The 14,192-nt window shown below is 46.6% G+C and overlaps 1 protein-coding gene across 1 annotated transcript; it reads left to right on the top strand.

Annotated features, from left to right (window-relative positions):
* Positions 1-4,721: 4,721 nt before the first annotated feature.
* Positions 4,722-5,597, top strand: LOC307245268 (gap junction delta-3 protein-like; the record flags this gene model as incomplete). The annotated part of the gene is made up of 1 exon (XM_080020744.1): positions 4,722-5,597. The coding sequence occupies one exon, from the start codon at positions 4,722-4,724 to the stop codon at positions 5,595-5,597; it is 876 nt and encodes a 291-aa protein (XP_079876870.1).
* Between the last annotated feature and the right edge of the window lie 8,595 nt (positions 5,598-14,192).

Genomic DNA, 14,192 nt, shown 5'->3' with positions numbered 1-14,192 from the left:
TTATACCCTCAAAAGGTTCAATTTATAACTGCAAACAACAAGCCTGAGATCTCAGCAGCCACCAGGCTGACAGAAGACTGATGGGGCGGTGATCAACATTTGATGGCTCATCCGTCAATTCTTTTCACAATTGGTACGTGAAAGTAAGCACCTCTCAAATCCACCGGTGGGAACCAGTCTCGCCGTGGGACAGATTTGAACAGGCTTTCTCAATGTTTTGTCAAGAATCCTCAGATCCAATTTTGGTCTCAGAGAAGAGCCGTCTTTTTTTTTTTTTTTTTTTGGAATGAGGAAATATCTTCTGAAAAAGAAGAAAAAGTTTCTCCCCCTGTCCACTACCGGGCGAATGGCTCCGTTCTCCAGCAAGGACAGCATTTCCTGTTTCAGGATGAAAGACATTGAGTCCAACACCTCGGCCTGTGTGACTCCAGCACACGCCAATGGACGAAGGGCAAACTGCAGCGCATAACCCTCGTTCTCTCTACCCAGGGATGAACTGCCCATGCGTGTTTCCATGCACTCACACAAGTGGAGAGGCATGCTGTGGATTCTGGTGGCGATGGCACCAGGGCGGATACGCCCACAAATGAAGCCTCCTGCCACATTCTCAGAGTAGGGAGGCTCACACCCGGGGTTCATGTGTTTGATGACATCTTCCGGCCCCACCCGAGGCGTCGGCTCGTGTTTTCGTTTCGGGCCCTCGCGCTCGTGTTTCCGAGTGGACGGGGGGCCTCGATAAACGCGTCTTTTTCGTGCTCAAACTCGAGGTCGAGTCGATGGTCCAGCAGCACCAATCTCTTCTCTGTAGCGACTCAGGTCCTCCGCACCTTCCTGCTCCTCACCGCCAAAGCCTGCAGCTGCTGATGACGGTGGAGAGGATTCCTGTTCCAGCCGCTCATACTGTCAGCGGGGGGCGGCTGGGACGCCTCTCGGCTGGACCGCTCCGCTCGGGGTCCGTGACATTCTCTTTGCCATCTGGATCCCGACTGATTTTGCTACGGAAGGCACGGTTCTTCTTTTTGTACCATGGAAGAATGTGGTCAGTCAGAAACTCTATATACTTTGCCGAGGTCATTTTCACACCTTCAGGGACCCCAAAGGGGCCTTCCAGCTCTCTCCCCATGATTCCGACCCAAAACATGACTCCGCCACCTCCTTGCTGACGTCGCAGCCTTGTTGGGACATGGTGGCCATCCACCAACCTTCCACTACTCCATCCATCTGGACCATCCAGGGTTGCACGGCACTCATCAGTCAACAAGACAGTTTGAAAATGAGTCTTCATGTATTTCTGAGCCCACTGCAACCGTTTCTGCTTGTGAGCATTGGTTAGTGGTGGCCCAATAGTAGGTTTATGCACAACTGCAAGCCTCTGGAGGATCCTACGCCTTGAGGTTCGCAGGACTCCAGAGGCACCAGCAGCTTCAAATACCTGTTTGCTGCTTTGTAATGGCATTTTAGCAGCTGCTCTCTTAATCCCATGAATTTGTCGGGCAGAAACTTTCCTCATTATGCCTTCATCTGTGCTCTGAATCAGCCACAAATCTCTTCACAGTACGATGATCACGCTTAAGTTTTCGTGAAATATCTAATGTTTTCATACCTTGTCCAAGGCATTGCACTATTTGACGCTTTTCAGCAGCAGAGAGATTATTTTTCTTTCCCATATTGCTGGGCCTGTGGCCTGCTCAATAATGTGGAACATCCTTCTTAAGTAGTTTTCCTTTAATTGGGCTCACCTGGCAAAGTATTTATTACAGGTGTCTGAGATTGATTTCAGTGATCCAAAGAGCCCTGAGACACAATACCATCCATGAGTTTAAATTGAAAAACAAAAAATGAAATGTTTAGGACACTTAAATCCAATTTGCATCATTATTTGGAACGCGGTGTATAACTTAAGTAGAAAAATGACAGGGTTCATTATTATTATTTTTGTTTAAGGTTTTTTTTTTAACAACACAATCTTGCCGATTGTCACTTCAACCGGTTTGGTGCGACATGTGTCTGATTTTCTGTCGCTGACACATTCCGTCCCCGATTCAACCGGTTCCTGAGGTTCCAAAGAACCATGAAAAGCCAAGTTCTAATATGAATGTCAGAAATGTCGACACGCATACAGACACTGAGACAAATAGCTTCTAAAATCCGGGGGGGGGGGGGGGGGGGTCATCTTAAAACAGTAATCTCACAAATTCTCTACGGCAGCGATTCCCAACCTATGGCCCGCGAGGGTATTGCAAGTGGGCTGCCAAATCATGGGCAAACACATAGATTTTTATTGAAAAAAATATATATATTAATTACAAAAACGTTTTTAAAGGTAAAAATAAAAACATCAGTTCATGTTTTTTTTTCTTTAAAACCTTCAAAAATGCCTCATCACTGATAGATCGCCTGTGGCACTGAAGACGAAATACAGGAATAAACTGAATGTTGAGCCAGATCTTCACCTGAGACTGTCGTCCTTAAGCCAGACATCAAGCATTTGGTGTCTGCCAGGCAACACCAGCCTTCTCATTAGGTGGGTTCATATCAATGTGCTCCTGTTATTGTTCGTTTTACGTCACGACCGTTACGGTTATTTTTAACCCACCGCTTTTTTTGTTTTTTTGCACTACTGCACTGTCTGATTGAGAATGCATTTGATTGTCAGAATAAACGTCCTCTGAGAACACACTGTTTGGCTCCCGTATTACTTCTGGTCGGATGTGGGCCGCGGGCCAGATTTTCAAGTCGCCGCAGTCCGAAAAAGGTGGTGAACCGCCGCTCCGCGGATACATTGCAGAAATCCCGGCCAGTCAAAACAGACAGCAGCGGCAGCTTTTTTATTTCAAACTTAACGGTTTCCCCCCGGTCATGTTTGCTTCGGAGAGGCTTCCTGCCATTAGGGCCGCAGCTTTTAATGTGTCGGTCGGAAGCTCGGCCCCTCGCTACAGTAAACAGCGTTCTGCTTTGGAGCTCGATGGGCACTGATTAGGACATAGCAGGAATTTCCTTCGGCTGTCGCCGCCCTCCCACCGGTCACCGAACCCTAAACACATGCATCGCGAGCGTCTGAAAGCCACACGGTGGAGCCGGGAAGCTGGCTCGCCATGAGTCGATGGAGCGTGAGAAGGAGTAGAGATCGTTGCGTGGGACATCTCACTTGCTTTCATTTTCTCAGTTATATGAAATGCCTCGGGGGAGGGGTGGGTGATCCCCCCGTCGTTGGCGGGCGTGCGATACACACCTTGGGTGGGTGAAGCGTTCAGGGGGCGTAGTGCAGCTCGACCAGTCAGCCGGCATCTGCAAGCCATGGCTTGCTGACGAGGCTTAGGAGATCTGGAGAAAGCCTCAGCCGCGTTCTTACTCCCGCAATATGTCGCTGGCCGGACGATGGTTTAAACGTCTGCTGAGATGATTTCCTGATGGTGAGAGAAAGTGATGCTTTTATTTTTTTTGGGGGGGGGGGGATAGACAACTTTTTTGCTTTTATTTATCATCATGAAGTTAATGTTGATTGCACGGTGTAATGACTGACCGTAACGACACCGTCGCCGTTTAGATTGGTTCCCTATAATGGTAGGGGTCGCACCGCCGGCGACGGGGGCGCCGCAGAGAGACAGGCAGCGATGCTTTCCAAACGGCGACCAGCTCACAGCTTCCAACTTTATACAGACGAGCAGCGCCGAGCGCTGGGCGACAGCCGATAGGAGGGAAGATAATCTCTCAATGGTGCTGATCCGTGAAAAATGGACGCAGGCCCTGACCACTGCGTAATTGTTCACGATTAGATTCGATTTTTAAATGAAAAAGGTCCCTCAAACGATCGATAAAACGAGGAACACGTCATTTCATGTTTCTTCAACAAGGACAATTCTTTATTTTAAGGGATGGATGGCAATTTACGTAACTTTTTCAAGTGGTTATTTATCTTGCTAACTAAACAAATGACACCAAAAAAACAAAATGAGTAGACATGGCACGATCTATCTATATAATGTATATTAAATATGGGAGGGGAGAGAGGTTTCGAAATGTTTGGCTCGCCCACAACAGCCAGTCGATTTTGAGCCGACACGCCCACAAAGGCCAGGGCTGACCGCAATGTGTTTCCTGTCAAACAGGTTCTCTGCAGATCTGTAGAACGTTTTAATTTGGTTTTTGAAAGTGTTCAAAAAAATGAACCTGCTACCTCGTTTAGGAATCTGCAAATACGCGACAAGGAAAGGCGCCGAAACTCAGAAGGGGCAGAGGCCGGCGGTGTGACCATGCGGCGACGAGACGGGAGCTGCTCGGTTCCCGTCGCCGGCGGTGTGACCCTCGCGTAAGCCTCGATATCACTATGCATTCTGTCTACCACCGGCTACGATCTCCCAAAAATTGAAGGCTCGGTTCACGGCACAAAGGAATGCAATCTCGCCACGAACTCGCAACTTTGTTTAAGCGGCGTTGTCTAAATTGAAACAGTGTCTAAATTAAAGCGAAACACCAGCGGGAGAAAGTTGTCTGTTTACCACTTTAAGTTTAAACGTCTTCATGCGGGAACTCCCTGATTTTCGTGACTTGGATTTCTTTTCAGGCCGGTTGAGGGTGATGCCCATCGCCGCAGCCCAGGCTCAGACCTGCGGATTGACCTGTAAGGGGGCAAGGACTTCGGTGGCTCTCTGGAACTCTCTAGAAGCACAGTAGATATTATCCAAGAAAATTTGATTGGAAGATTCGAACCGATACCCATCATGGGTGAGTGGGGCTTCATCGGCAGCCTCTTCGAAAACCTGCAGGTGCACTCGCCGATGCTGGGCCGCTTCTGGCTCTTCCTCATGCTGGTCTTCAGGATAGTGATCCTGGGAACCGTGGCCACCGACCTGTTCCAAGACGAGCAGCAGGAGTTCACCTGCAACACGCTGCAGCCCGGCTGCAAGCAGGTCTGCTACGACACGGCCTTCCCCATCTCCCTGTACCGCTTCTGGGTGTTCCACATTGTGCTCATCTCCACGCCCTCCTTGCTCTTCCTGGTGTACGCCATGCACCACCACACCAAGGGGGCCGGCGGCTCACGCCTCAGCAGCCAGGAGCAGGGGGGGAAGTTCCACATGAGGGGGCTCTACCTGGTCAACGTCGCCTTCCGCCTGGTGGCCGAGGTGGGCGTGCTGGTAGGGCAGTGGTGGTTGTATGGCTGGAGGGTGGAGGCCCAGTTCCCCTGCAGCCGCTTCCCCTGCCCGTACACCGTGGACTGCTTCACCTCGCGCCCCGCCGAGAAGACCATCTTCCTCTGCTTCTACTTCATTGTGGGCGTGATAGCGGCCCTTTCCAGCTTCGCCGAGCTGTGCTACGCCTGTCTGAAGTGGTTCCACCCTCGGAGGAGACGGCAGCAGGCCTCCAAGCCCCCACTGGAGCCCTCCTGCGTCTTCCGGAACCCCCACAACCTGACACAGGAGGACAAGGAGGTGGAGACAGAGGAGAAGAAACCCCGGGCCAGGTCTATGCCGGAGATCAGATCCAGCAGCGTGAAGCTCAAAGGAGGCTCCGCCAAGAGCAGCGCCGGCCGGAACAACGGCATCATGGGACGCAAGAGCCCTAGATACTCAAGCAGCAGAATGCAGATGGTGTGAAGCGCGTAGCGATCCGTCCTCAGTATTAAAGAGTCCCTCGCTCAGGCACTGCTTCTTTCTGTTATTTCAGCCACCGAAAACACAGTTTGTGCCAAACTGCAAAGATATTGTTAGAGGCAGTTACATTTATGAACCGTAGATGACTGATAGAAACCCATTGCACACTTGCTTTCATTCACTTTTGATCTGGTTTTTATTTTAATCTCAGTATTAGGGGGACTTTTGTGTGTCCTGAGACCATTATTAGACATTATTTAAAGAAGGGATTTCTGAATACGAGGTGTTTTTGTGTTTTCTAGTCCGTGACAACGGAAACACATGCTGTTTTACTTCAAATAAACATTCTTAATCCAGTTCCTGATCCAAATCTATGAGCCATAGTGGGAAAATGTATATGTGTGTATATCTATATGTTTATATTTGTATATATATATATACATGTATACATACTGTATATGTATATGTATATATACACATACATTTTACTTAAAAGTGAAATACCCTGGGTAATCAGTTTTTGTTGGGGAATTACTCATGTCAACACTAATATAGTAAGCAAACATTCAAGTGCTGTAGTATTGAAAGTTGCATATGAGACCAAATCTATGAAAGGTTTCATATGCTTCATCATGCCCTACAAGCTCGGAGCCCCAGAGGCCTCGTTCCAGTGTATAATTCGTTTTTCTAGAGAACAACCTGCCTATTATGATACCAAGGCCCATTTCATGGACAAAATAAACAGTAATTACGTCGATGAAATGGGCCTTGGTATCATAATGGGTATCCAAGCAGGAGTCACTCATTGCCGGCCATCTCTGCACTTAGTTGGAACCCCGGCCAGACCTTAAATGAAGGGTCACACATGAACACAATCAGCTTTTGGACCAATCGGCCGCATTTTCAAGAGATTGCACAGCTCCAAGTTTGCAGTGACATATATTTCAGCATCATACGCATATGTGTAATAAAAAAAATATAGAAAAATTGAATTGAATTTTTAATTATGGACTTTTAAAGTGCAGCCAATATGACACTCTTTTCTCTTTTTCAGTGCTCTACTGGGCCTACTAACACACAAGCTGTGAAATAAGACAACTCAGTTTTTTGTGAGCATTCCAATTCAGAAAACATGCCCTAAAACGAGCCGTTCTGCTTTGTGTCTCAGTACTACGTAGCATTGAGACAAATTGGAATTAGAACAGCATCCCCCATCCGAGTCACTCCACCCACGGCTTATGGGGAGTGCTGTGTTGAGACCAGCACAAATCTTTTAAAAGGAGGAGGAATTAATACCAAGTATCTGTGACAAAAATGCAGACGATGGAAATGTAAGTATCTGCTGTGTGTTTATTTGTGTGTGTGTGCGTGTGTGCGTGTGTGTGTGTGTGTGCACGTAAAGTTGACCGGACTGTAGGCTGCGGCGTGTGATCCGCTCCACCTTTATCCAAACAAAACCGTAGATGTATTTATTTTATGCATTTTCTTTTCCGACGTTTCCGTAATTGAATGAAGCAACAACAAACAAACAAACTTTGAAAACAGGTCTTGTGGCTCTAATATGAGTGAAGGTTTAGCAGCTGGATTGCTTCGTTTTCACCTCAAATTTGTTCAGAAACAGATTGTAGTGTACTGATAAGGTGAAATCAGTGAAGGTTTACAGAGAAATACAACGGAATCCGAAAGTAAAGCTCAAAGCCCCTTGGCTCACAGAACTAGGGGCCTGGCAGCTCATACGTTTAAAGCTACACACGCAGAAACAGCCCGTTGTGGAATTCTATGATTTTGAGGCATCTTACAATGGCTTAAATGCATCATTTGAGTGGTAATTTCAGCAAAACAAACTTCAAAGACATGTTTTGGGGACCTCAGAGACCTATACAGTGGTGCCTCGACTTACGACTGTAATTCTTTCTATAAAAACGGTCGTATGTTAAAACAGTCGCATGTCGGAGCCATTTTTCCCATATGAATTATGAAATCATGAAGGGTGAAAATAAACAAAATACACAGCACAAACACAGTATATATGAATAAAATATCGATAAGCCACAAACTACGTGCACACATGATGTAGGTCGCCTGCTGACTGACTGCTGACTGACTGCTGACTGGCTGCTGACTGACTGCTGACTGACTGCTGACTGGCCGCCGACGCGCCAACTGCAAATTTCACGGTCCTATCTTGGAGCCGTCGGTCCCAAGTGGATACAAATTTTCGCGACTATTGCTACTCGTATCTTGGATTGGTCGTTCGCAGATGAAGTCGAGGTACCACTGTATTAACTTGTTGAAAAGGCGCGACATAGCATAATTTGTGTTGCATATGCAATGATCAAAAATCCATTTCCAATAAGTGACGCAGAATTATACCAATTATCGCCACTTTCACATTGCACAAAGTGTGACCCTTTATTTTAAATTGATACCGAGTAAATAGAACCACAGAGGCCAAAATATCCTCCATTTTTTTAACCACATAATACTTGTACACCACCCTCTGCCACAAATATAATATTGATTATTGTCAAATATTAATTCGTTATTTGACAGACTTTAAAAGGAATAGATTCAATAGATTTATTTCGGGGGGGGTCCCCTCCTCCCAAGAAAATGTGCCCATCGACGTGCATTTTCCCGTTCAATCTTGCATATACTATCACTCGAATAAAGAAATATTGAAATATTTATTATTATTATCATTATTATTATTATTATTATTATTATTATTATTATTATTATTGTTATTATTATTATAATTATTTTACTTAGTAACTAAAACATTCATTGACAAAAATAAGTGCTTTGAGACTTGATATGGATGTGATCCTCACCAGAAGAAATTCCTCGTTAATGTGATCGTGACGAAAATAAAACGAATCGTGATCGTGACTCTGACCGTGGCGCAGCGTCCGCGGCGTCGTTGCACGTTGCGGCCACCAGGTGGAAGCAGCGCCGCATAAACTTCCTCCTGCCGCGAGGCACCGTGACCGGATTTACGGTGAGAGACCCTCTTATTCCAGTGGCAATACTCGAGGTTTTTTTCCGCGTCGTCTGGGTCGACCTGCACGAGACAGCAAACCCGGTCGCTTTCACACGAGTGACGTCGTCTCCGGGAGAATCGAGTTTCGAGCCACCGAGCGTCTCGCTGAGTACCCTCGGATGAGGCCGTACTTGCCTCGGTTCGACTGCATCAGCCCCTCCGAGGCCCTCCAACGGAGCCAGTCTCTAAAAAGGGACGAGCGCCGTCATCGGCGTCCCCAGGACAGCGCTGCTTCCCCGGACGATGGCTGCCGGGGCGGCCTCGAGTGTTTTTGTCGCCATTTTAGAGAGGAATGTCGTGAGCGTATGACATGATGCGCTCGCTCGCTCGCTCTCTCTCTCTCGCCCACCTCGCCTTCCCGCTCCCTCGCCGGAGCCCAGTGAAGCGTGACGGCCCCTAAGTTCACGGCGTCGCCAAAGAGTTTTGGGGTCACCGCACATCACACTTTGTCACTCTGAACACACACACACACACGCACACACACACACACGCGCGCACACACACTCACCACACATCCTCATATCTGGTTGATAATCACACAGAGGATTCAGGGGAAGTTATCAGACGGGGGAAGATCCCAGAGCTCAGGGTGGTTTTGAATTTTGAGGGTTGAGTGTTCTCAATTCTTAGAATTTCACGTCCACAGTATTTCCCGTCATGCCCTTCGACTCCACCAGGCCTTCCTGGTTTGGAGTGCTCTTTACTTTGTCGCGTGGTTCTTTGGGTGTCATTTGGGGACTCTGGCGTCTTTCATGGCTTTCACGTACTTTGGTTGGTTTGTCCTTCTCTTTGAGAACCAGAGAGATCGGATTGGTTGGTCTTTTGAGTTTTTTTGTTTCTTTAAGAGCGTTCGAATTTTCCCAGAAGTGATTTAATTCTGTAGATTCCTCCTTTATGTTGTATTTTTATACTTTTCTAATGCTTCGTAATAGTCACGTATGTTCTGGTTGTCTAGGTCTCCCTGTTTTGGGTTTGATAGTTTCCTTAGATTTTTTGCCCTAAACCGTTTTCTTATTAATTATCCAGCAGAAATGATATGGTAATAATATATTTTTTAAGTGTGACCTTCAAGAAGGAAAAAGTCCTAACATGTCATTTCGAGTGGAGGCACGAAAAGAACACAGAGAATATGTATACATTGGGTAAAGCATGCGAGCTGAGAGCTCTCTCTGTTTCCTGTCAAACCTCCGTCTGCAGCTCACTCATGTCGGATGTCCTTGGCGGTCCCCGTGAGACAGGAGTATCTGTGTGTGTGTGTGTGTGTGTGTGTGTGTGTGTGCATGTGTGTATGTGCGTGTGTGTGTGTAACACACACATTTCGAGTGCTTGAGTGAAGAAGATATTGGGTGTGTCACCTTGTGAATTCAAACTTTAGTGCCAGTGTGTGTATTATGTACGTGTGTGTGTGTGTGTGTGTGTGTGTGTGTGTGTGTGTGTGTGTGTGTGTATGTGTGTGTGTGTGTGTGTGTGTGTGTGTGTGTTTGTTTTGCTCCTTACTTGTGAGGACCTGTCTCCGAATTGACTATTATTTGATTTAGAAGTGCACAAGAAACATGGGTCCTCACTTACCAGGTGCATTTACTTGGACCCCACTTTGATACCAGTACAAGAAAGTGTTTGTGTGCGTGTGTGTGTGTGTGTGTGTGTGTGTGTGTGGGTGTGTGTGTGTTGGAATGCATTCACTCGAGTTGATTTGAACGATTTTTGCTTATGTCCTTGTGAATTTAGTTGTCTCTGTGCACGTGTTTATGTGTGTGTGTGTGTGGACGCAACTGTTCACAAATCTACATGTAGCCAAAGTTAAGTGTGTGTGCGCGCGTGTGTGCGTGTGTGTGTGTGTGTGTGTGTGTGTGTTCGTGTGTGTGTTTGTCCTGAGCTGTCCACGGCGGTGTGCTCGGCTGCACACTAACGCAATGTGACAGGACAGAAATACCAGCGACTGGCCGCGGCTCTCGCCCACCCACCAACACCCCTCCACCCCAACCCCCCACTCCCACTCTGCCACGCCGCTCCGCCCACATCCCATTGGCTCCCGCCCGTTCCCCGTGCCCCTTCGCATCTTCTGCTCGGAGACAGAACCATCAGACCCCAAGCACCAACCCACATACCTTCATTCCTGCATCCCCAACTTCTCAGACGGCCATAGAAGCAGTAATCCATCCCTCCTTATCCTCCTTATCCTCCTTATCCTCCTTATATTTGTTTGTTTGTTTGTTTCTTTCTTTCTTTCTTTCTGTCTTTCCTCCCTCCCTTCGTTCTGTCTTTCCTTCCTCCCTTCGTTCTGTCTTTCCTTCCTCCCCTTCGTCCTGTCTCCTCTGCTCTGTTCTGGCTGAGTGCCTTCTGGACGCTGAGTGGAGGTGACAGTCACAGCAGGGCTCGAGTCGCCTGACGTTACCGGGGTTGTTTTTTTTCCCTTCCCTTCTTCCTTGTCCTCCTTCCTCCTTCCTCCTTTTGCTTTTTACTTTTAGTTTTGACCCTCGACCCCCCCAGGTTGCCACGGCAGCAGGGGAGGGGTCGGCGTGAGACGAGCCGCCCCGTCCCCATATCATCCCGAATCCACGGTGTGTGCCAGCACGGTGGACGGCCATGAGCGCTCCTCCAGAGCTGCCTCCTCTTGTCTTCTCCTCTTAACACCCTCGCTCGTCTTTCCAGGAAAATCACTCTATTTTTAGCCGCTTCCCCGCTCGCACGTTTTTTGTTTTTTTTCTTCCACACATTCACACCTGAGAGCTGTCAACTCGGACTCGCATCATATTGTGCTAATGGCCACTGCACAAGGGTTAAGTGCCTTGCTCAAGGGCACCTTGACGGGAGGATGAGTTCACCAAGCTCCATGCATCTATTACAAAAGGAACGCTGTGTGCCTTAAAAAGACAACTCAAATACTACAATGCCCTGTCTTTAATACTTAATAGATATAAGATGGACAGACAGACTGTTTTATATATATATATATATATATATATATGTGTGTGTGTGTGTATATATATGTGTGTGTATATATATATGTGTGTGTATATATATACATATATACATATACTGTGTATTTGTATATATATATACTTTAAATATTTATATATATATATACAAATATATGTGTACATATGCATGTATGTATGTATATATACTGTATACACTGTATATATGTGTGTGTGTATATACAGTATATACATATATGTGTGTATGTGTACGTGAATATATATATATATCTATATGTGTGTGTGTATATATGTATATATGTATATATATATGTATACTGTATGTGGGGGTCTTTAGAAGCAGCACTCTTGACCTTTTATATGGATGGATCTATATTAAGGCAAACGCACCCAGTGCCTGTGTTTTCTCTCTGACTCAGTGCATCTTCCTTTCGCCCCCTCCTCGCTCTCTTTTCCTCCTGCACTCTCGCTCTTTCTCTTCTACTCTCTTTCTACGGGCCTACCCCGCCGCCCACCCCCCTCTCTCTGCCCTATGTTGTTCTCGGTCCTCGGGGAGGGGGCTGCATGCAAAAAACATTGTGGATCACTGAACTTCAAGACATCGCCTCTAAAGGCTTCCATTTTTCCTCTTCGGAGCCTTCTCCCCCCTCCCCGTCTCTTTTTTGATCCTCCTCTTCCTGAAGGGCCCGAGCGACTCCGCCGCTGTTAGTTTGTTTCGGAGAGGGACCGCGTGGATGTGTTTTGTGTGGGAGGAATGACTTTGGTTTTGATTAAATATTCATGTGATACGTTTTTTTCCCCGTCCTTGTCACAGAGACGACGTTCTGCACAGAGTTGCACTTTATTTTCTTATAATTTCGCAGCCAAGCTTTGTGCACCATCCCAATTGTGATTACTTTGCATTAACTTTTTTCCCCCAAAACATATCAACACTGCTTTTGATACGAACCGTTAAAAAAAAAAAGCTGGAAACAAAAACACAACATGGATTATTTCACATCGACAATACATTTAAAATATGTCTACCTAAATAGAACTGACCCATCATTCATTTTAACGAAATGATGCGTAGCTGGTTCTGTCAGACAACTTGACGGCGCCACACACTTCCACGCCCCTATAAGGCGGCCTATTCCAGCAGCCAATCCATCCTGCCCTAGCTGTCTTGCTGCCTGCTTTTCTGGCTGCTCTCCTGTGTGGCTGCCCTCCCTCCACCTCCCCTGCATGCACCTGTTGTGCCCTACTCTTCTATCCAATGGGGAGATTCAAGCTCATCACTCCTACGTTTCAATCTCAGTAAGAATGCCTCTGTTTGCTGTACACCCTCCCGGGAGTGATGAGCTGTAGAGGCCCAGAAGCCAACCTCAAACAATACAAAATAAATAAAGATAATTTTAAAGTGAATATAAGAGTTATTTAACAGAATTACAGTTAATAATGGATTAAAACACAATTGTCATTCACAACATTGACATCGCTCCGAAAAAACTTGCTTACGCCACTGTGATGTCTTTGTGGAAAAGGATCCATTCCGCTTCGTGAACGTGACCTTTCTGACAGATATAGATTTCATATTGGCCCAGAGCCATGTCTGCAATGAGCGTTTTACACAGAAGAGGAAAATGGATTCTTTCTTAACACATCTGCTTCCAGTGACAGCAGAGAGCGGCTCCGGGGATTCTTGGTGGTCGAGGAGCCTCGAATGTGGCCGGTCTGCGTCTCCTCCGGTCCGGTGGAGGCGTCAGGGCGGAGCTAGGTCCTCCTCGCTCTTGTGCCCACTTGAGTGGGCACAAAACGAGTCTTAGACGTTCTGGGGATTCCCCATCATTCTATATTCTAATAAAAGGGGTTTTTCATATGAGCGATACAATGAGAGTGTTTAACTCATTGTGTTTTCACACTGAAATATGACGTGTTTCAATACATTTAATATAGTTTTACTGTTTTCTTTGGCTAATTATACTTTTATTTCCCCATGAGTATTTTTTCCACAACTGGTGGAACTGACTGAGGCCTTTTCTACAGTTAAGGAAGCGGAAAGCGAGGACAGAGTATCGAATCCTCAAGTGTTTCAGAGGAGGGTTTGGTTGTGGTTTGGAAAGTTGCTGCAAATTGTGTCAATGTGAAGCAGTGGGACCAGTGCTGGAAGTGTGCCGGTACTCACTGGTACGCAGTACGGGCACTTCTACGTTTTACTCTTTGGCGTACTGGGACTTTTTCTTGCGCACTTCTCACAAGCCGGCAGTGCTCTGTTCTGCCCTCTCACGAGCGGACAAATCAAGTGATATTGTGAAATATATCATATCTTATTGAGTCGGAGCTTTAAAAAAAAAGATAAGAACACACTAGCTGTGAGCTCCGGGGTTGCCATGTTGCTGCAACAGAAGGTCTGTTATCTCGGTAAACTCGGGCAAGAGCGATCATTTCTGAAATTCCAACTTAAATGGCAACACCAATAGCGCCTGCCCCACCCCAACATGTGAATAAGGGGAGTACCGGAACATTTTTATTTTATTTTTTCCACTTCAAGCAGTGTGACTGATGGGGGAAAAAGCATGCTCAGTCAACCTTGCAAAGATGGCAGATAAGGTATGGGTAAAAAGGTAAAAAAAAAAG

The sequence above is a fragment of the Zeus faber genome (assembly GCF_960531495.2).
Source record: "Zeus faber genome assembly, chromosome: 20".
NCBI lineage: Eukaryota > Metazoa > Chordata > Actinopteri > Zeiformes > Zeidae > Zeus > Zeus faber.
Note: the sequence above shows the minus strand (reverse complement) of the source record. Positions and strands in the feature narration are given on the sequence as shown.